The 21,049-nt window shown below is 38.1% G+C and overlaps 1 protein-coding gene across 2 annotated transcripts in view; it reads left to right on the top strand.

Moving 5' to 3' along the window:
* Window positions 1–15,027, top strand: part of gna12a (guanine nucleotide binding protein (G protein) alpha 12a) — a 53,961-nt gene extending 38,934 nt beyond the window's left edge. For both annotated transcript variants that reach the window (XM_032563444.1, XM_032563443.1), the window contains 4 exons: window positions 4,035–4,085; window positions 4,151–4,351; window positions 6,729–6,935; window positions 11,571–15,027. In XM_032563444.1, the coding sequence (XP_032419335.1) occupies window positions 4,035–4,085; window positions 4,151–4,351; window positions 6,729–6,935; window positions 11,571–11,732 (621 nt within the window). In that variant the 3' untranslated portion in view covers window positions 11,733–15,027. The remainder of the gene's footprint in view (window positions 1–4,034; window positions 4,086–4,150; window positions 4,352–6,728; window positions 6,936–11,570) is intronic.
* The last annotated feature ends 6,022 nt before the right edge of the window (window positions 15,028–21,049 follow it).

The raw sequence follows: 21,049 nt of genomic DNA, 5'->3' as shown, positions 1-21,049 counted from the left end.
GGAATTTGACGGTACAATTTTGCAACACAAAAGCACAGAAGAGCGAGTTAGATCAACATGTACAATATGTCATCAATATCAACATCTGAGGTTAATCTATTGCTAAATAAGGATTAAAACAAATCTGTCTACAGAAGTGACAAACTTGCAGTTTTTTCCTATATAATTCTCACCTCTAATTTACAACACAATTTACAGATTATTCTAGAAAGATGTATGTTTTTGTCCTCATCAGTAAGCAAAATGTCAGTTTGCTAAGTTCTCAGGGAAAAACTGATAGTGAAGTATGAAATAATACAGTTTGCTTTAGAGCATAATTTACTTATCTGATGTTGATATGATGCTTCTGCAGATCACAGTCATGTTATCTTTTTACCTTGCTGGGTTTCAAAAGACCAAGATGATGACAACCATGATTCTTCACTTAAAGCTTTAAAACTGTTGCACAAAGTCATTTTTAATTCACTGCCTATTGTTCATTTGTTGACCTGTGTGGCTTAAAACCAGATTTTTATTTTGTGAACATTTTTGTTGAAATGAATCTAGGTTTTCTTAATTTCATAAAATTTTATGAATTATGAATTCTAGGTTTTCTTAATTTCATAAAATTTTATGAATTATGAATTCTAGTGAAGTGCAAAGCTCATAAAACAGAATAACTTTTCCTGTTTAGCACACCTACCAAGATGTTACTTTCATTCACTGTAAAACATTTGAAGGTGCTTAAACTTGAAAATGAAAGTCCCCCTGCTGCCTTGAAAATGCTATTTAAGTCAACAAGAAAATTGTATTGGTTTTAACTCAGAAATTAAAGTTCATGAAGTTGATTTAACAATCCATCCATTTTCTGTACACTCTTGTCCCTAGTGAGGTCAGGAGGGGTGCTGGTGCCTATCTCCAGCGAACATTTCGGGCAAGAGACGGGGTCACCCTGGACAGGTCGCTAGTCTGTCGCAGTACTGATGTATCTATTTATTGGAATTTGTTCCTTTTGATCCTCTATACTGGCTTGTGTCTGTTATGAATCCCTTCATGTCTGGGAATCCCTCACTATTCCTCTGATCCCCCACCTCCCATACCCCCAACCTTCTGCCACTGCTGCTCACGCCCTGCCAGTCAAAATCTCTTGCTTTGTGCTTCCTATTGGTGCGACACTGTAGGTCACTGGCGGGGTCACCAGCAGGGTCACTATGGTCACATTTCCTGTATATGGGGCCAGACACGGAGGGGCCTCTGTGTCATGGCTGATCAGAGAGAAGAAGGGACTTTTGCAAAAAGCTGCTATCTGTACAAGTTTGTGTTTCTGCACTGAAATTGCTGAACAGGTTTGTGCTGTCCCTCCCTCGTCCATGTTCTCTGCTGTTTGCAGCCCATTCTCACTCCCAACTCGTCATATATTGACGCATGGGACGGTCCGTCCTCGTCACATGTTGACGCGCAGGGTACCCCTTTCGCGTCAATATGTGACGCGAGGTGTTTTACACTATGCCTTACCGTAATTTTTGCCCTAAACCTAACCAAATCGTTGGGTTTTGAAGGTTCGGCAGCGGTTACGAGAACCCTTCGCGTGAAAAATCCACGTAAAACATGTGACCTGCCCAAATCGTCAACATGTGATGCTGAAGGACCCTGCCCAAGTCGTCAACTTTTGACGCGAAGGGTACCCCCTTCGCGTCAATATGTGACGCATGGTCAGAAATTGTCCTAACTCCTCAATATATGACGAGTTGGGAGTGAGAATGTGTTGCCACATGCACAGCTGTTTCCTGTTGAATGGAAGGGTATTTAAAAGAAAGAAAAAGGAAGAGAGGAAATCAGTCATTAACCATTGTTAGAAAATCAATTTCAAGCTTTGCAAAAAGCTGGGCTTCAGATTAAGCTCAGCATTTTTCGGATTCCTGTTACAAAGTCACACTGATCACATTCTTTAATTCAATGTGCAGATTTAAACCATTTCCTTCCTGTTTTCTGTGCAAAATGGAACTTGTGGGAATTATTTTACAGGATGTCAGCAGCAACCTTCTGTAACCTTGACCTTTTCGCATAAAAACTGCTACTTCTGTTCTTGTTCTGTTTTGTTTTTCTTTTTTTATAGAAAATTATAATTTTACATATTACCAATAAAAATAAGATAATAAGAAAAATGTTGATATATTCACTACTTATTTTGCCTTATTTTGTACTAACCCATATATGAAATAAAGTCTTAGTAAAATATGTATACTTTTAAAAAATGTCATAATTGAGTGAGCATGCAGGCACTGGTTTATAATTTCAGGCCATTAAAAAAACTTAATTTATGCAAAGTCGAGACTCCCAATCAATTAATCAAGCAAGCAAGCAAGCAATGAATCCTATTTAATCAGACCCAATTATGGTCCATAAAAAAAAGAAACAGAACAACAAAAACAATAAAAATAAAATAATCATCCACTGCCATATTAACTAATCCACCAGTGATTCCACAAACTAGAGAAGAACCTCACTTAGCTTTGAACAGAGTTAAAAAAGAAGTGGATGGATTGTCCTGGATATATGACACAAGATATGCCAGCCTATTAAGATATACTTCTTCATTCTTAGGGCTTTCATAAGGTGTATATATATTCAATATGATGATAAACTTTTTATTTCCTAAACTGAACTCGAGTCCTATAGCCCAATCAACCTCCAGTTTGATCATTTTAATCAGCTGACCGTAACTTTTACGCCACAACACTGCAACACCTATATTGCTGTTGCAGCTGTTGATTCTATATTGCATTGTGTTTCTGTGTTTGTAATGATGTAAAGCACTTTGAAATGTCTTGCTGCTGAAATGTGCTATACAAATAAAATTTGATTGATTGATTGATTGAACACCGGCAGAAATTATGCCCTGCACTAACGTGGTGTTATAGCCAGTGGTAGATTCACCTGCACCATAAAAATTTTCATTCAGGGATTTGAGTCTTTCTAGGTCCTGCTTGGATAAAAAAGTGTCTTCTTGGTTGCATAATACATCACACGTTTCCAGACATTTATCCATCACAAGGCGATGTGATGTATGTCCTACACTCACATTGTACGCACTAACCACGCACATTGTATGACACAATATTAATGCTCATTTACTGTACTTGCTCCAAGGTTTTTATTTGTACTTGCTTGGGTCTCCGTTGCCTCCCTCAGGCTCGATACGTCTCTGCTCAGCTGCTCCATTCAGCTAAGCAGAGCTTACACATCCATGCTGCCAAATCCGACAGGTGGTAGCTCATCCAGGTAGTGTGACACAAACCTGGGAATGTTCTCTCCACATTTATTGAACACCTTTAGGCAGTCTTAATGTTGTTAGTATCCTGTTGGGGGCCTTTATGCCTGATGCAGCATACTGAAGCATACACAATTCAAACAGCAAGCGCTTGGACTCTTCAATCCATTCAGATGAGAAATTGCTTGACACCAACAATACAATTTCATCTTGTGACAGATGCCTCATTTTGATTACAATAAAGTATAAAGGTTCATCCTCTATGACCACTCTATCATCTGCTGTTTTATATACAAAAATCTCAGATTTGTTTGAGAACCTCCAGTACGCACTGCTGCACTTGCAGCCATCTTGTCAAATCCCAAATTCAAACTTTGGATTAAAAAATATGTATTACTTATCATTTTGTCAGTGGGGTTCTGATCCAGTGCTGGACATTTCTGCTCCAGCTACTGATTCAAATATGCATGAAATATTCTGCTCATCTGGTCCAGTCTGTTCATAAACGCAGTAGCAGCATATTTAACAGAAACATAATAGGCCTGATATGATTACAGGAGATCATCTGGTCTCTGTGTTTGCATTGATTTACTGTATGTGTTATTTAATCAGAAGCCTCTTCTCTGGAACAAGAATCATTTAAGGAAAAGAAATGAAATTGTTCTAATAATCATATTAGATGCTGTAATTGTATTTTTTTGAACCATTTATGTTCTTTCAGTGCTCTATAAGATAATAAGATGACAGTTGAGTCAAAGCTCTTTTCTTCCCTTCTTGCCTGCAGAGCGAATCAGTCAAATACTTCCTGGATAACTTGGACCGTATTGGACAGCTGGTGAGTCTCACTCAAATAAGCTCTCTATTTCTTCATACAAGACAATGACTCTCTCCTGTTTTCAGAGCTATATTCCAAGCAAGCAAGATATTTTGTTTGCAAGAAAAGCGACCAAAGGGATTGTTGAGCACGACTTTGTCATCAAAAAGATTCCTTTCAAAATGGTGGATGTTGGGGGTCAGAGGTCACAGCGACAGAAGTGGTTTCAGTGTTTCGATGGGATCACATCAATTCTCTTCATGGTGTCTTCTTCAGAATATGACCAGGTAAGTGCATTCTTAAGCTCACATGCATGCATTAGAATCTTTAAAGGTCAGGCTTAGAATGTCTCTAAATATTTATTTTAAATGCACACAAATTTAAGAACTTAAAAGTACACAGAAATCATTTTACAGAAAGGAGATGTTCGACCATTCCTCCTCACACAGTACTGGTTCCTCACTTATGTTCTCTCATTCCAGCTAACCAAGCAGGTTGTCTGTAAGGTTGAAGTCTAGTATGGAGTGAAAATAGTCTCAAAATATCTGTGTGTGTGTAAACGTATCTGTGCGTGTGTAAAATCATCTGTGCATGTGTCAAAATATCTGTGTATGTGTAATACTGGATTTGTAACTCGTGTAAGCATCTTTGTATGTAACTTTGGATAGTTGTGTCTGTGAAACATGATTTGCAAACCGTAAGAAGAAAATAAACCTTCTCATACGTCTACAAATGTTGAAAAGGTACGCATGAGTCGCCAGATACACACACACAAAACTGCATTTACACACAGATCCGGTTACGAGTGCACAACTATTTTTGAGACTCATTTCACGTTCCGGAGCTCCCAGATTTGTGTGTAAATGGTGCGTTTACATGCTAGTAGAAAGCTGGGTCATCTGAGTTTTGCTCTGAGTCTAGTGTTTTTGTCCTCTAAACGTTTCTCACTGTGCTTGTGCCGAAGTGGAAAATACGTTAGTTCGGTGGAAAACGGTATATCTCAGCACTTTCTCAGCGTGAAATGAGTCTCAAAAATAATTGTGCACTCATAACCGGGTCTGCGTAAATGCAGTTTTGTGTGTGTGTATCTGGCGACTTGTGTGTACTTTGTCAACTTTTGTAGGCGTAGGAGAAGGTTTATTTTCTTTTTACGGTTTACAAATCATGTTTCACAGACACAACTATCCAAAGTTACACACAAAGATGCTTACACGTGTTACAAATCCACCCCTACACACGCACCGATACTTTTACACATGCACAGATATTTTTACACACGCACAGATACTTTTACACACGCACAGATATTATGAGACTATTTTCACTCCATAGTCTAGGGAATGGGATCAATATGCTACTTCGATAACAGATTAACTCACTTCAATATTTGTTAAACAAATAGTATAGATGGCACCAAAACTATTTTTCTTTAGTGTAAAACACAGAAAAAATGACATTACCCAGCCATATGTGTAAATGTGTTTGAAACCTGAGAGACAAAAAGTCTTTAATATATAATAATGTTCAATTGTGATTAAAAATTTCTTTAGGCTGCCTGAGCCTAACATGATTGATTAGCATACATATGGACAGGACATACTGGATAGCCTTATCATGTCAGATGAGACTCCAATATGAAAAACATAAAAGAACTGTTAGTAAAGCATTTGGAGGGAAGTCTGATAGAAACTGTTATTTGCTTTAAATAAAGTCAGTGCTCAGACTGTAAAGCTACTGTAAATATTAAAGTAAAACAACGAGCATGAGAATTAAATCCTAGCTAAGTGTTCTGGCTGAAACTGTTGTATTTCATTTATGTTTGGTAAATATGAGCAGTTTCTTCGATATAAATGACATGCATGTACTGAAGGTTGGAAAATACTGGTTAAAAATGGCTGCATAGTAAGGAGGACCTTGTTTTAAATCCCAGCCTGGAGTCTTTCTGCATGTTGTCCATCCATGCAAATGTTCTCTCTGCTTATGGTTGTGTGCATGAATGTTTGTCCTGTGTCTCTGTGATGGACTGGTGACATGTCCCACATCTTGTCCAATAACCTCTGGAGATGGGCACCAGGGAGTATAAATGATGGACAGTTAAAAATGGTGATTTATATTTTGTATAAACATAAAATCTAAATTACAAATGAGAATTGTAGGTAAACCATCTAAAATATCCCTGGAGGGTTAGTTAGTACAAACATCATAATGGTGCAGAAACCTTGGTGGTTAAAGCAGGACTGGTTTAACACATTTGAACTAATGCTGCAGCACTAAAGCAATAAAAGACTTTTAACAACAGCACCATTATGTAGGCGGAGAGGCTGCATGAGAGCCACTTAAAATAATTAGTGATCTAAATACAGTGCATTATGTGGAGAGAACATCACAGGATAGACTATTATTATTATGTAATGCTGATACTGTAAAAATGTTTTTCATGCAGGCTCTTGACTTTTGGACTTATAAAATGGACAAGAATCTCAACATCTGAGATTGATACAAGGCTGCCTTTGTGGCGCACTGAGGAGCCCTGCTTGTTCTCACAGATATGGCTCCAGTTCAAATCAGGGGTCATATGATTATGGCTGAATCATTAATTGTTCCTCTGATAAGGCTTGGAACTAAACCCAAACAAAGAATAATGTAGAGTGTGTTTGTGTGCAGGTATTGATGGAGGACCGCAGGACAAACCGCCTCGTGGAGAGCATGAACATCTTTGAGACCATCGTCAACAACAAGCTTTTCCTCAATGTCTCCATCATCCTGTTCCTCAACAAAACGGACCTGCTGGTGGAGAAGATCCGCACTGTGGACATCCGCAAGAACTTCCCTGAGTTCAGAGGAGACCCCCGCCTGCTGGATGACGTACAGGTGATTGATCAGAAACAGGCTTTTGTCTGCTACAGTTTGTTAATGTTCATGGTCATGCTTTGTTTCAAGCTTTGCCTCTGCCAATATTCCTTCATGATTTGTTTTGACTGTAAGAAAGGAAAAGAAAACAGAAGAAAAGGAAGCAAGAGAAGAGTAGAAAAAAGAAGAGAAGAGAAGAGAAACCTACGAAGATAAACTATGACTTGGTTGTGTTAACAGCTTCTTTAAGAAATGTTTGTTCTGGTTGTTTTTGAGCCGTTGTAGCTCATACCTCTAAAATCTTTCAATATTTGTCACATTATGACCACCAATCTCATTTTACAGTAACACAACTAGAGAATAATTCTGGAGTAGAATTCTGATCATTTTATGTGATGATTTCACATAAGTGTGTTGTGCATTGTGTCTCCACCAGACCAGATTTACTTCTTAACAGATGGAGAGTAAACTCAAATAGACCATTTATTTTAGGTTTTTTAACAATTTATCATAGTTTTTAAGCAATAACGGTAAAAGTTCATGACTAAACCTGATGTTACTTTTTTAGGCATTATTCTTGCTTCAAAGTACAGTACCTCTTTTTTAAGCTCTACTTTTTAGTAGAGCTTAAAACGTCTTTTCATGTTACGACCAGACCAGAAAGTTGCCAGTAAAAGACCCACATACAGCTAAAAGCAGAAGTTTACGCACACCAGATAAAATGACACAGACATGTTTTAAACTACATCCACAGGTTAGCCTCTAATTAACTCAAATGTGTCTGTTAACCTGTCAGAAGTTGCCAAAGCCAACACATGATCATCTGGGCTCTACCTCATTGTTTCAAGAGATATTTATCATTCTGTAGACATTAACAAATAAATCTCTGGCATATTATTTCTCTCATTGTTGTTTCATTTAGCAAATAAAAATCATTTTGGTGATTCCAGCTAACCCAAAGGAAGAGAAGTTTGGTCTGATTTAACTTCAAACAGTGATAAAAAAGGGGGATGTCTCTTTATCTTTATCAACCCTAACTGCTTACTGGAAGGAAAGAGATACATGGTTTTCAATTTTACTTTACATTTTACAGATATAGATTCAAAAGATGTGGCATACATCTTCTGATGTATGCCACATCTTCTGATGTATGCCACATCGCATTGATGAGTGTTGAATCAAGGAGCTTGATGCTCCTTGATTCAACACTCATCAATACATAGCAGCAGGTGTTTTGGTGTCTCGGCACGTTGAGGAACTGAAAATGTTGCAATTTGTTCTTTTATAAATAATTTATACTCAGTTGATTGGATGGAAAACATCTCTGAACGACAATTTTTAGTAAATCAGTAAAACTCAAGTCACATTATTTGGTCAAAACCTTCACACAAAAAATTCAGACTTGGTGCTTTAGCTCAGTTTTGTCAGACTTCAGCCAGGAATCTTGGTTTTATCTTAGCTGTTTAAAATTTGACAAAGTTAGTTCTGTTGTTAAATCCAGCTTTTATCACTTACGGATTTTAGGAAAGGTGAAATCTTATTTTTGTTCCAAGGATTTTGAAGGAATTATCTATGCCTTCATTACATCTCAATTGAATTATTGTAATTCATTATATAAAGGTATGGATAAATCCCAGATACAGCGTCTTCAAGTGATCCAGAATGCAGCAGCTCAGCTTCTTACAGGTACCCGGAAGCATGACCATATAAGGCCCATACTGGCCTCCTTACACTAGCTGCCTGTTTCAAACTGAAGAGATTTTAAGATTCTTTTAACAACTTATGAATTTTTTAATGGGTTAGCTCCTCCTTATCTTCAGGATCTTTTGAAATTTCATTCTGTGTCAAGAACTTTAAGATCAAATAATAGAATAGAATAGAATAGAATTCAACTTTATTGTCATTGCACTGTCACAAGTACAAGCAACGAGATGTAGTTTGCATCTATCCAGAAGTGCTCTACGAGATATAAATATTTATTTACAGATGTACAAGACTATGTATGTATGGACTATAAGGGGTTATAGCAAGAGATATAGATATTGTGTATAAATATAAATATGGGAGCTATATGCACAGATTATACAGATTATACAGAATATACAAGAATGTTAGGGAATGGATTATAGATAAATAATGGCAGATGAAATTTACAGGTTGTATGTGTGTGTGAAGAAAACAGTCCGTGATGTGTGTGTGTGAGGATAGTCCATGTGTTATTGTGGTATGAGAGGATAGGGGAGTACAGTCCTTATAGTTTATGTTTTATGTCAGGAGGCGTTCAAAAGCGTGACAGCTGTGGGAAAGAAGCTGTTCCGGTGCCTGGTGGTTCTGGTCCGTAGGCTTCTGTAACGCCTCCCAGAGGCTACTGAAAGTCCCTCTCACTCGACTCAAGAGAAAAGGAGATTGGGCTTTCTCTGTTGCTGCTCCTATTCTCTGGAATAATCTGCGTTTCCAGATTAGATCTGCCCACAGCCTGGATCATTTTAAATCGGTTCTTAAAACTCATTTTTATTCTTTGGTATTCAATTGAGGCCTGATACTGTAGCTCTTCTGTTTTTTTGTTGTTGTTTTTTTTACTTATTATTACTCTTATTATTTTAACAATATATACAGATTTTTTTTCTGGTATTATTTCTCTTTTTCTTTTCATCAATCTACTTTCTTATCGTTTTTGTACAGCACTTTGGTGTAGTTTTACACCTGTTTTTAAAATGCTATATAAATACATTTGACATTGACATTGACAATTTTTGAGACTTACGACAGATTTTCAATCCCCTTTTTTCCTTGATGTCCCTAGTGCCCTTTTTGAGTTTTTTGGTTTTTTCTTTTCAAATTTTTCATTTTTTAAAATCTGTATGTGACCTGCTTGTGTCCCTCAGCAATAATATTTAGCTAAATATAATAATTTAGCAAAATAAGCTAGTCTGGCTGCCTTCAGTCTAATAATGACTCAGTTTCTCTGCCTCCATGTTGTTCAGACATCGGGTCCATGGTGAAGAGGAGGGGGGCGGATCTGTGCCCTCTATCAAATTATGGGCAAGAATTTATTTATTTATTTACCGTGTTTTGGGAATAAAAACGTAGGTCTGATATTGACGTTAGAAAAATTATTTCTATTTATATTTTCGTAATTGTCCTCGCAATAGCGGGGAAAAAACCCTCCTCACCACTAACCACAGAAATGCTTCGGCTGCAGAGAAAACTTCTGACTTAAACTTCATCATTCTGCTAAATGCCCGGTTCGCTACAGGCAGCTTGAGTCGGTCCACCGACAGATAGAAAGAATATCTGTCTTTATATCAGACATCCTGATATAAGACACTGTACTGCAACTGTCACCGCGAGTCGCGACGCAGCTCAAAGCCCCGGTACCACCCGGTACCACCTGCTCTCTCTTTGCTCTGCTTCTCCTTAACTACCAGGCGTGTTAAAGCCGCTGGAGGTGAGCGGCTGTAAATAGAAGCTATTGCAGAATATTAGATTTAGGGCAGCCAGGCTAGTGTTAAAGAAAGATTCGGTCCATAACATTTGGAGTTCACAAAATAAAAATCAGCGAAAATACTATAGCAATAACCGCAGCATAAAGCCAAACATGCCACAATTAAATGAATCAAAATATCCCCAAACCATCGGCGGACTGCCATAGGGTCTACCGGGGGATTCCAGGTAGATCCCAGGTAGATTCCAGAGATGCGCATCGCAGCGGCTGTTCATGCAGGGCCGGCCCGAGATAATATGGGGTCTTAGACAGAACACCCCACCCCCCAGAACCCGTCCTACTAAGAACCTCAGTATCACTAACAGTGTCTAAATATAGATAAGGTGAAGTCTGTGAGAGGGAGATCAGGTTTGTTGGCCAAGTTTAAAATCAATCATTATTATTTATTTGCTCGGACGTATTTGTGAACAAACCCAACTCAAACACAAAGATTACACCATATTGTAGCCATGGTAACACAACAATCAAACTACGAAAATGATTCTTTAAACTTTTACAAAGTAAACTTCGTAATTAAATCGCAAATGTACTTTTTTTTCTCTGCTGAATGCATTACATAAAATTTAATAACATTGTCATTCTCTATAAGTTAATGCTACAAGTTTAGATCTATGGTCTATGTTACAATTAAACCATTTCTAGGGGTCCCTGAATGTCTGGAGGCCCCTGAATATCTGGAGGCCCCTACCAGTAGCTATTGAGTTTTCTTTGCCTTGGTATCTCAGTCTTACAATTCTAGATCTCAGAGGTGCTAACATAAAAAAATTGAGCTTTTTTGATCTACAAAGCAGTCTGCAGCCAAGTTATAGAGGTTAAACCGTCAGATATTATTAGGGCTTATTTAGTAAAATGGCAGCAAATTAGCTTATTTCATAACTTCATAACCAGCGACCTTCTCTCCTCTGGTCTGTTTTGCAGCTACAGTCTCAGATCAGCTCAGCCCTCCAGGACTGTCAGCAGCAGAAACAGAAACTTTATATGTTTAGATAGCATATCTAAACAATTTGTAAATGAAGTATGCATTACATAGTTTTGGTGGATCATTTTTAGTTTATGATTGTAACTGTAAAACAGTTGAAGGTGTAGGAATACTTTAATTAGGAACGTGCCACACTGACTCACACTTCCTGTTCCTGCCCTGCTTCCTCCAGGAGTTCCTGGTTCAGTCGTTCAGTCGGAAGAGGAGAAACCGGGGGAAGCCACTGTTCCACCACTTCACCACTGCAGTGGACACAGAAAACATCCGCTTCGTCTTTCACGCCGTCAAGGACACAATTCTGCAGGAGAACCTCAAAGACATCATGCTGCAATGACTTTCATGCTTCTGTGACTGCAACTGTGAAACCTGCCACCATTCCAGGCATGAAGGATTTTGCTCTGACACTCTGATGAACCTATATAGGCACTGACATGTGGAAGCACAGTGGATCTAACTGATATTTGAACCTGTGCATCCCAGCAGTTGTACATGTATGTTGACAACTGCTTTGAACCTCTGTAAATGTGCAACTGAGCTGAAAGGTGGGAAACACCAACTACACCTGGGTTAGCACTGAGAGTTTCCTTCCCCTCATATACATAAGACTGATGACAGCATTGTCACTAAACCGAGTTGGAGCACTGCCTCCTGGAAGCAGCATGAGCCAGATGGAAAAGGCCATCTCCACCTCCAGTACATGTGACCAGAGTGGAGGGTCTGGCCCCTGACTGGTCATATGCTGCGTTATGTGATAAAGTTGCACAAGTGTTCCTGTCAGTGAACTTTAGCAGAGAGAAGAAGCGAGAGACCCTCTTGTGCTCCATATCTCTCTGTATTTTTCTCCCATCGCTGCAGAGAAGAAGTCTTATTCTTCTAATCTCCTCTCTCATCTCCTGTCTTCATTAGTACAATGGACAGACTGCTTGTCTCGTCCCTTACAAACACAAATTGTAGACAGGCTAATTAGAAAGTCATCTTTGATGAAAGAAATACACAACTCCTGAGTTATTACTCCTCTTATGATTTGTCTTTGTCTTCTTTAAATACACCACAAACACCCCAGACTTCATTCGGGGCTGGTTTGAAGTATTTACTGGACATATTATGGGTTTTTTTCTTTATTGTTTAACTTTTTCTGTTTTTTCGGTAAATATGAAGGGAACAGTGGTAAATATCTATGCTGAAGTATAACTGTCCTATTTCCCATACTACTGCTTGAGATTTCCGACTTGTGTTGCGGTTTGAAAGACATAAACAGACTTAAACAGTATTTAGGAACCTGAGCAATTGCTAGACCTAAGAAAATCACTGTTTACACGTTTGGCAATACAGATTATTTTATACATTTAATACCCCTTCTACATTTATTGATGCTAATGATATAGATGTGATAGAACACATAAACAAATCTTTTTTCACAGTGGTATAATCTCCCACTAAAAAGTAAGCACAATAAAAAATTTTAATTATTTGCTTTTATTAAAAATTACAATTTTCTGAAGGGAAATCTTAATTTTTTTTTTGAAAAAAATCAGAAAGAAAGATCACCATCACAAAAGGTGTAGTGTTTTTTTGTTTTTTTGGAATGACTCTATTCAAAAGCAGAAAACTAGATCAACCAGACTTTTTTGTCTTCAGGAGACTTTCTTGATTGAATACGTCAGCAAAACGATTGAATTGGATCCCATGATGTCCAATAATTTTACCAAGAAGAGGCATATCTTTACAGACAAGAGAACTGGCTCAAACACCACACCCTGTGGTACTCTACAGCTAACTCAAATGTATGAGGAAGATTTATAAATAAATGATGCAACTTCAACATGATTCATCTCTTTTCATGCATTTTATACATCTTTACCAATGGTAGCAATAAAAGTAGAGGTCACTGTATTTATTTTTCTGAATATTTTATTATCCTAATTCTCAAAATGGCACAGACCATTAGCTCAAGGAAATTAGATGGCAATTTTAAATACTGACATTTTACTAATGAGGTCATTCATAGAAAATCAAACAAAAAAACAGCATAAATTCCTAGTAAAAAAGTTCCAAAAATCTAAACTGATTGCTACTATTTTATAAATAAATTATTTTAGCTATTTAAATATTAGAGGCCCTTGCTTTGCAACATTTTAAAGCACTGTGCATTAATATATTTTAGGATGGAACAGAGGAGACAGGTGCTGCACTAAATCAGTCTGATTAAACTAATTGAATGTTGCTTTCATCACTGTTTTATGTCTGCTTTATTGAAGAAAAACATTCAAATTCCAGCAAGCTGGTTCATGCAACAGAGACTTTACCAGCTTCAGAAGTCAATGTTGATGGAAATGGAGAATCTAAACGTAACAAAGTCATTTCCAGCAGTACAATACAGCCTGCAAATGTAAATAAACATCCCTGGTTAACTCTTGTCAAATTTGAAGGGATGGAAAAAAGTTCTCACCCAAAATGCTTTGAACAACGGAAAGCTTGATGCTCTAATAATGCGTCAGCAGTAATTCAAATAAATTATTCTCCAACAAGGACATTTAATCTTGTGCACCTTTAGTTGCATCAATCATGAGGGTGACATGAGAGTGCAAAAAATTTGTTTTCAGGTTGCGAAGAATGCACTCAAGACCAAAATGTAAATAAATCTAAATAAATAAATGTGTTACTGTTTGTCAGGTTCGCCAGAGACAGTCAACTACTGTATACCTTTGTAAATTTGCTAATTAAAGTGGAGAAATTTTTTGACATGACTGAGTCGTATTTTGGTACGGCAGCAATAAGGACACCGGCCGGCTGCCTTTCTCACTCCCAGTGTTTCCTCTGCTTGACCAAGAGGTGGAAAAACATGTCACTCACTGCACCACACACTCCTTAATTATAATACTGTGTTAGTTGGTTTGCAAAGTGAGCATGTTTTTTTCCTTTTATACACTGAACACTGTAAATTTCTGACTGACACTGTGTGTATATAAGTATTACCATGCAAAAGTCTCCAATGATCTCCCATTTCTTTACATTTTCCTTCCAAGGGGCCAGTACCATGCTATGTATAACAGCTCCAGCATCCTTCTCAGTTCAGATCTTAGGCACTTTCAGAGGAGCGATTATTGGTTCAGCCTCTTAAGTCTGAGACAGAAAAACGCAGACAGAAAAATTTTTCAAATTGAAAGTAGCAACAAACCCATTTAAAATGATTTTTTAGGCATTTATCAAATTTTTTCTGTTGAAAATATGCAAAAAAAAAAAAAAACTTGATGGAAAAATAATATGCTTTTAGTACCAACAGTACTACAGAGGTGTTTGACGAAGACCTGGCGTACAGTGGACATTTAGCTGAAAGATGATCCATCTTGTGGGTTGCTGGGATTTTTGATTTTCAGGCATGACTGTAACTGGTATAAAGTTAACTAACCCTCCTTCTCGCACACTTGTTCTGATTTTTCCTGAGTGAGTGTCGTTGCACTGGATGTTCGGGAGGAAAATGTCAAAGTGAAGTAAAACACAGTTTTAAAAAGGCAAGCAGAAAGAGGAAAAATCAGGAGATTCCTTCAATGTTTATGTTTCTATATTTAGTTTTTTTCTGATGCCTGTCCTTTGTGCTCTGTGGTGAAATAAACTGCCTTTAGCTGACACTCTGTTTCTTTATTTCGTCAGTGTAGAGGTCATGACCCTGGAGTCGGAAAACTGATGACTAGAATGGGGAAAAAAAACTTTCCTTCGTCGATGCTTTTCTCATTTCCAGGGGTGGATCGAATCAGCATCTATATGAACACAGGGAGCTTTCATGCAAATAAAAAAAGCTCCTGATAAGTAATGTCAAACCGACTGTAGGCCTCATTCTACATAATGTAATACAATGCTCATCAGCCACAGCTATCAGGCCACTGGGCAGAATAGCAGAACTGGAGTCTGGCAATATCTGAGTTACCCAGCAGTCTGACCTTTGCTTTAGCTGTTAATCAGACTGGTTTGCTGCATTACAGGCCCCAGTCTCAGGAGACAGGGAGGGGGTTCAGAAACAGCCAGACCACAACTTTTTCTCTGTTGTTTTAGAAATCACCCATCAGCTTGGATTTATTTACACAGGAAGTGAGCCGAATGTAAATGAAGGTCAATAAAATACATGCACATCGGATAAACTCATGAGAAACTGTGAGATCTCTGGCACCAGAAAGAAAGGAAAAGAAAAATCAGAACCCAATAAATGGCACAGACTGGGGGAGGGATGGACAAAGGGAGGAATAGGGAACACAAGAAAAAGTAAAAGGAGGGAGGGGGGACGTTATGTTTCCTCTGAGCCCACTTCCTGTCTCAATCCCAAAATGGTGCAACTGTAAGAGCAACATCTCTGGGCCTGTTTCTCCTCCCAACCACACACACACACACCCACCCCTGCATGCCCGCACACACATCAAAGAAACTTGAAGAAGCCTCTTGTGAGATCCTACAGAGGGAAAAACGGGCAGAAAACATCCTCAGCAGACTGAATTACAAGGAAGCTTTAGTTTAAAGAAGTTGATTGCAGGACATTTTGTCCTCATGTTTAAGTCTGCGGTTAACATCTAAACACCTGTACAGAAATGGATCCAACATGTTCATCCCAAACTAACACCAACTTTTTGCTAAATATCATACCTGGCAATAGAACTCATACTGCTTGAACTTTTTCAGATTTTCACTTTTAAAATATTGCAAACTCAAAAACCTTTTTTGTTTTACTGAAAATTCATGCGGTAGAGCAGAAGTTGGTTGCAGCTCCTCCAGAGTTTATGTTAGGCCAGCACAAAGTGGTGAAAGATTGTCAGTGGGAAACAAAATGGCATATAGTTTTAAGAACCTTTTATAAATATAAATTTAAAAAGTGTGGTGTGTGTGTGTATATGTTTTTGTACCCCCATTATTCTGATACCCCTGAAAAAGACAGAATTCCAACTGCTCTCAGTAGTCTCTCAGTTAGAGTCCACCTTACTGTTCCTGTTCTCCAGAGGCCTAGTGGACATTACTGAATGGAGGGAACAAGAATGTTAATCAGACAAGAGACCTGCAGAAGCTCAAGAGCTGTGACGACTCTTAGATTCTTCACAAGCCATGAAAGGAGACACTGCACACATGGGGAAAAGGATTCTGCTCAGAATTGGACAAAAAAAACCCAATTCTAACCAGGACCTTGAACACACCTTTTTCACTGTGGTGGTCACATCATGCTGTCCCTCTTAAGCAGGGACAAGGAATCTAATCTGTGTTGATAGGAAAATGGGCAGAGTTAAATACAGGTTGATGTTGAAAGCAACCACCTATTGTCCTCCCACTTCATGATGGGCTATGTGTTAACGTATCAAGAACTGTACATCTATATTTATTACAGCTCAGAACTGCTTTGGTTTTCTAGAGTTTGAAAGATTTAAGAAAAGAACTACATGATTTTTCTTCAGTGGACTCTGACGAAAATCATGTATTTCTTTGACATGACATGACAATTTTTAAATTGTCTTCATTCTACAAGAATAGGATTGTCTGTAAAGAGAGACAATCCTCTTGTCTCTCTTATAATGTAATATAAGCATATTATCAATATAACATGATTATAGTCCCTTTGCTACACAGACAATTCTGGGTGGATTGAAATATGGAGCTAGACTTTTAACGCAGTGGGAGAAAGGAAGGAACTAACAAGTGCAAAAAAATAATAATAAAAACCACTGCAACTAGTTGTTCCATGGCCCTCAGACCAGGGAATCCCATAGAAACCAACTTTAATTGTAAAATGTGCCATTGCCTAGCATCAACTATGTCCTGCTGAAACACTAGGGCACCTGTAGAGCAGAACTAAACAAAAACTAAACAACCTTGGATCATTAGACTATCTTCCCAAGATACCTTGACAACCACCTGTAATAGCTCAACCAAAGATCACTAAGATTCATACATTACTCATGACTATTTGGACATCCTTCAGCTGGTGAATCTATTGAACCCAGTATATGCTCAATTTGCAAAAAAATGGCATAGAAATGTAAGGAATGACTCCACTCTAAGTTTGCTGTGAAGATTCATCAGCTTTAGTGCAAACATGATGATAGTTTAAATATTCAGACATTAGAGTTTGTGCAAACTGCCATGATGTTTCAGAGATTTTAGTTGTTTTTAGATGGCAGTCTGCTTTATTCTCTCAGACTAGCCGTTAGTGACAGCCTTCAGGACCAACCAGTCTGAAGGCACTTGACCTTCAGTGCCTAACTCCAGTCCTCAATAGCTACTATCATGCAGTATTTTGAATAATCCCTGCCTCCAGATAGCAAAATAATAAATGGCTTGATACCAGATATCTGCAGGGCTGATAAATTCCTTCAATTGGTTCAAATGTTCTCAAGAGAGGACACATCTAAAAGTTGTAGGACAGTAGCTCTAGACTGGGGCCTGGGCACCTCTGCACTAGATATGTCAAACTCCAATCGTCTCTAGACGGTTCTACATGTTTCTCTACTCCATCACAGCTGGTCCAACTACCTCCTCTGCATGTCTTCCAATTCTGCAGAGGCCTGCCAATGAATAAAGAAGCAAGTAAAATGCGCAGGGTTTCTGGGCCTGGAAGACTGATTTTGGACATCACCGTTTTAGGTGAAGAACCCAGGAAACTTAATGACCAATGTGATTTTAACGCTGCTACAGGATAAACTGACAATCTTCCTGAAAATCAGCTAATGTAATTAGCAGACTATTGCCTTCTGGTTTTAGTTTGGTGTCGTTTTTCCCTCTTAGATACTCCACCAGCTTGCATGGAGAACACAGTGCTGCACAACAATAGATGCACATAGGTACCATGTTTTTGCTGACCCAGGCACAGGGTTTGTAAAACTAAAAAAATAAACATTGTTTTTATTTTGATACCTTTCAGTTTGAATTCCAAGAAAAACTGCTTACGGCACAGTAAAATAGGGTTTTTCATCTACTGTTTGTGTTCTGTATTATTTACATTATTGCATTGACATTTAACATTTTAGGAAAATCTGTTAAACAGTTTGACATGGACAGATTTGCCAGTTCATTGGTTTTTCTTTCCTGCCTGCGTGTGTGCATGTGTGTGAGTGTACTGCTGTTTGGTCTTATGACTCTGGTTAGGCTGATGTTTCCCTGAGGCTGATTTGATTGGACCTACAGCTGAACTCTGATATTTAATAATGAGCAGAGCACACCAGTGACACACACAGGGACAGGCCAAACCACTGAATCATCTAGCAAACTATCAACAACTAGTGGCTCATTAGATGGTGATTTGGCCCTGACACATCGCTGCTCCCTGGTCTGCGGCATCATTAAGCCACTTTTGTTTAAGTTCAGCCTGACAGTGAAACAAACTCTGTCAGGATATCCAAGATATCTTGGATATGGTTTTACAAAATTAAACCAAGCAAACATACTCTACAGGATGTTTTGAGGGACATACTGCATATTGCAGAAAAGTGAATGAAGGAAAACAAAGAAATACGCAAGTAAAGATTTTATTTTTATATTTTAATTTAAGAAGAACTATATATATATATATATATATATATATATATATATATATATAAATCCTATCTCATTATTGGGGGGGGACCATAAACAGGAAAATTTCTTAAGACCAATTTTGGGGGGCTCAGCAAAGTTACAGTGAAATGTAACGTAAAATGTGGTTTAAAAAGTTTTGAAATTATATTCAAGTTGCAGGACCAAAAATGACTAGTAATGCACATCAAACGTGTTTTTCTAAGTAAGTAAACTGTTGAGAAGTAAAATTCAGATATTGCTTAGATACAAGTTTTGTTCAGTCTCACTGATCTAATCTCTGCTTCACCTTTACAAAAAATTTAAGGTTCTAAATAAAAAAGCTTTAATGAGTAACTCCTCTTAATAAAATTCCTCATAAACATTGATTTCTTGTAATGGCTCCCAATACCAGTTATGGGCTATTTAAATTATAACTTAAGTTGCTTTATTTTTAGTTTAACAGAACTTTGTTAGTTTTGTTAGTTTTGCCATGTTAGTTTTGCCATGTCCTGGGTGATGGAGAACCAACAGGTAGATAGAAATGAATATCTGGGGGTATCATGTAACATTTAAAGCACCAGGGTTTTTATAGAAAAATCTTCAGATTTTATTTTGTGGTTGTAAAGGCACTATGTTGAAGACGGTGAGAAATAAAGGCAAAGCTTTCTTTTTCTTCTATCTGTTCTCTCTTCTATTCTCGGCTCCCACACACAGAGCTGGGTCCACTTGCTCAGCCCCTCCTTCCCATTTCAAACTTTTCTAATTAACTAAAAGTTAAAGAGCTAAATATGAATGAGATGTTTGCTACCTTTGACAAGAAAGCTTAAGTGTAGCAGTTTTGATAACAAGGTAGCTTATCATGCTTCAGCATGTGCTGAAGACCATGTTGTAGTTCCTAGCGTCGTCACCAGGTGGTGCGGCCGTTTGTGAGTAGTATTTCTTTTTCATACAAAAACATTGTTTGAGAAGCAGTGCAGGTCAGCGGACGTGGTGTTTGAAGGTGGTTTTGTGATTTCGTTCTTGTGTGCATCCATATGAATGGACCACACACACACACATGCCTACAAACTTCAATCCACGCACATCCTGCCTGTAAACCAGTTGTCACCGGCTGATTAAAGAGTCAAACCATCACCTGGCTTCGTTATTGGCTCGGGGTCATCTGGGCATATCTAATCGGTGCACATTCTGCGATCACAGTTTTCACTCCGAACCCCAGACGTATAGCAGCGTTTAACACAGCCAAAGTAATGAAATAACGAACTGCAGTCTGATTTTTATTGTTAATGTGTTTCTTCCAATTGATCAGTGAAAGTAAATAAAAAGTATTACATTTCTTTTGGTTTAAGTATTTACTTACTGGAGAGTTTTATGTTTATGCTGCAGAGCCACAGCTAACAGTTAGCTCCTCACTGGCTCTCATGAGCCTGTGACGTTCAGTGCTGCTGTTGCTCCTCCTTCAAGTTGGATTGAACCATTGTTCTAACAATGGTAGGGGGGACCTAAAAATTTATTCTTATTTTTTCTGAGCTAAATGGCAGGTTTAGTTTGTTCTTTGTTTCTTTTGCCTTTTCATATTGATATTATTGAAATGCAAACGTTTCTTCAATGATTTTTGTTTCTTGGGGGGCGTGGGGGAAGAATTCTAGACTTTTCCAAGATTGATGGGGTCCGGACCCCCTCCCTTGCCCCCAGGATTTACACATATATATATATTTGTATATATATATATATACACTCAACAAAAATATAAACGCAACACTTTTGTTTTTGCTCCCATTTTTCATGAGATGGACTCAAAGATCTAAAATTCATTCCAGATAAACAATATTACCATTTCTTTCAAATGTTGTCCACATATCTGTCTAAATGTTTGATAGTGAGCACTTCTGCTTTGCTGAGATAATCCATCCCACCTCACAGGTGTGCCACATCAAGATGCTGATCTGACATCATGATTAGTGCACAGGTGTACTTTATACTGCCCACAATAAAAGGCCACTCTGAAATGTGCAGTTTTGTCTCACAGCAAAATGCCACAGATGTCGCAAGCATTGAGGGAGCGTGCAATTGGCATGCTGACAGCAGGAATGTCAACCAGATCTGTTGCTTGTGCATTGAATGTTC

Source organism: Xiphophorus hellerii, chromosome 5 (assembly GCF_003331165.1).
Source record: "Xiphophorus hellerii strain 12219 chromosome 5, Xiphophorus_hellerii-4.1, whole genome shotgun sequence".
NCBI classification, from domain to species: domain Eukaryota; kingdom Metazoa; phylum Chordata; class Actinopteri; order Cyprinodontiformes; family Poeciliidae; genus Xiphophorus; species Xiphophorus hellerii.
The sequence above is the reverse complement of the archived record's forward strand: the minus strand, read 5'-3'. Positions and strand labels throughout refer to the sequence as shown.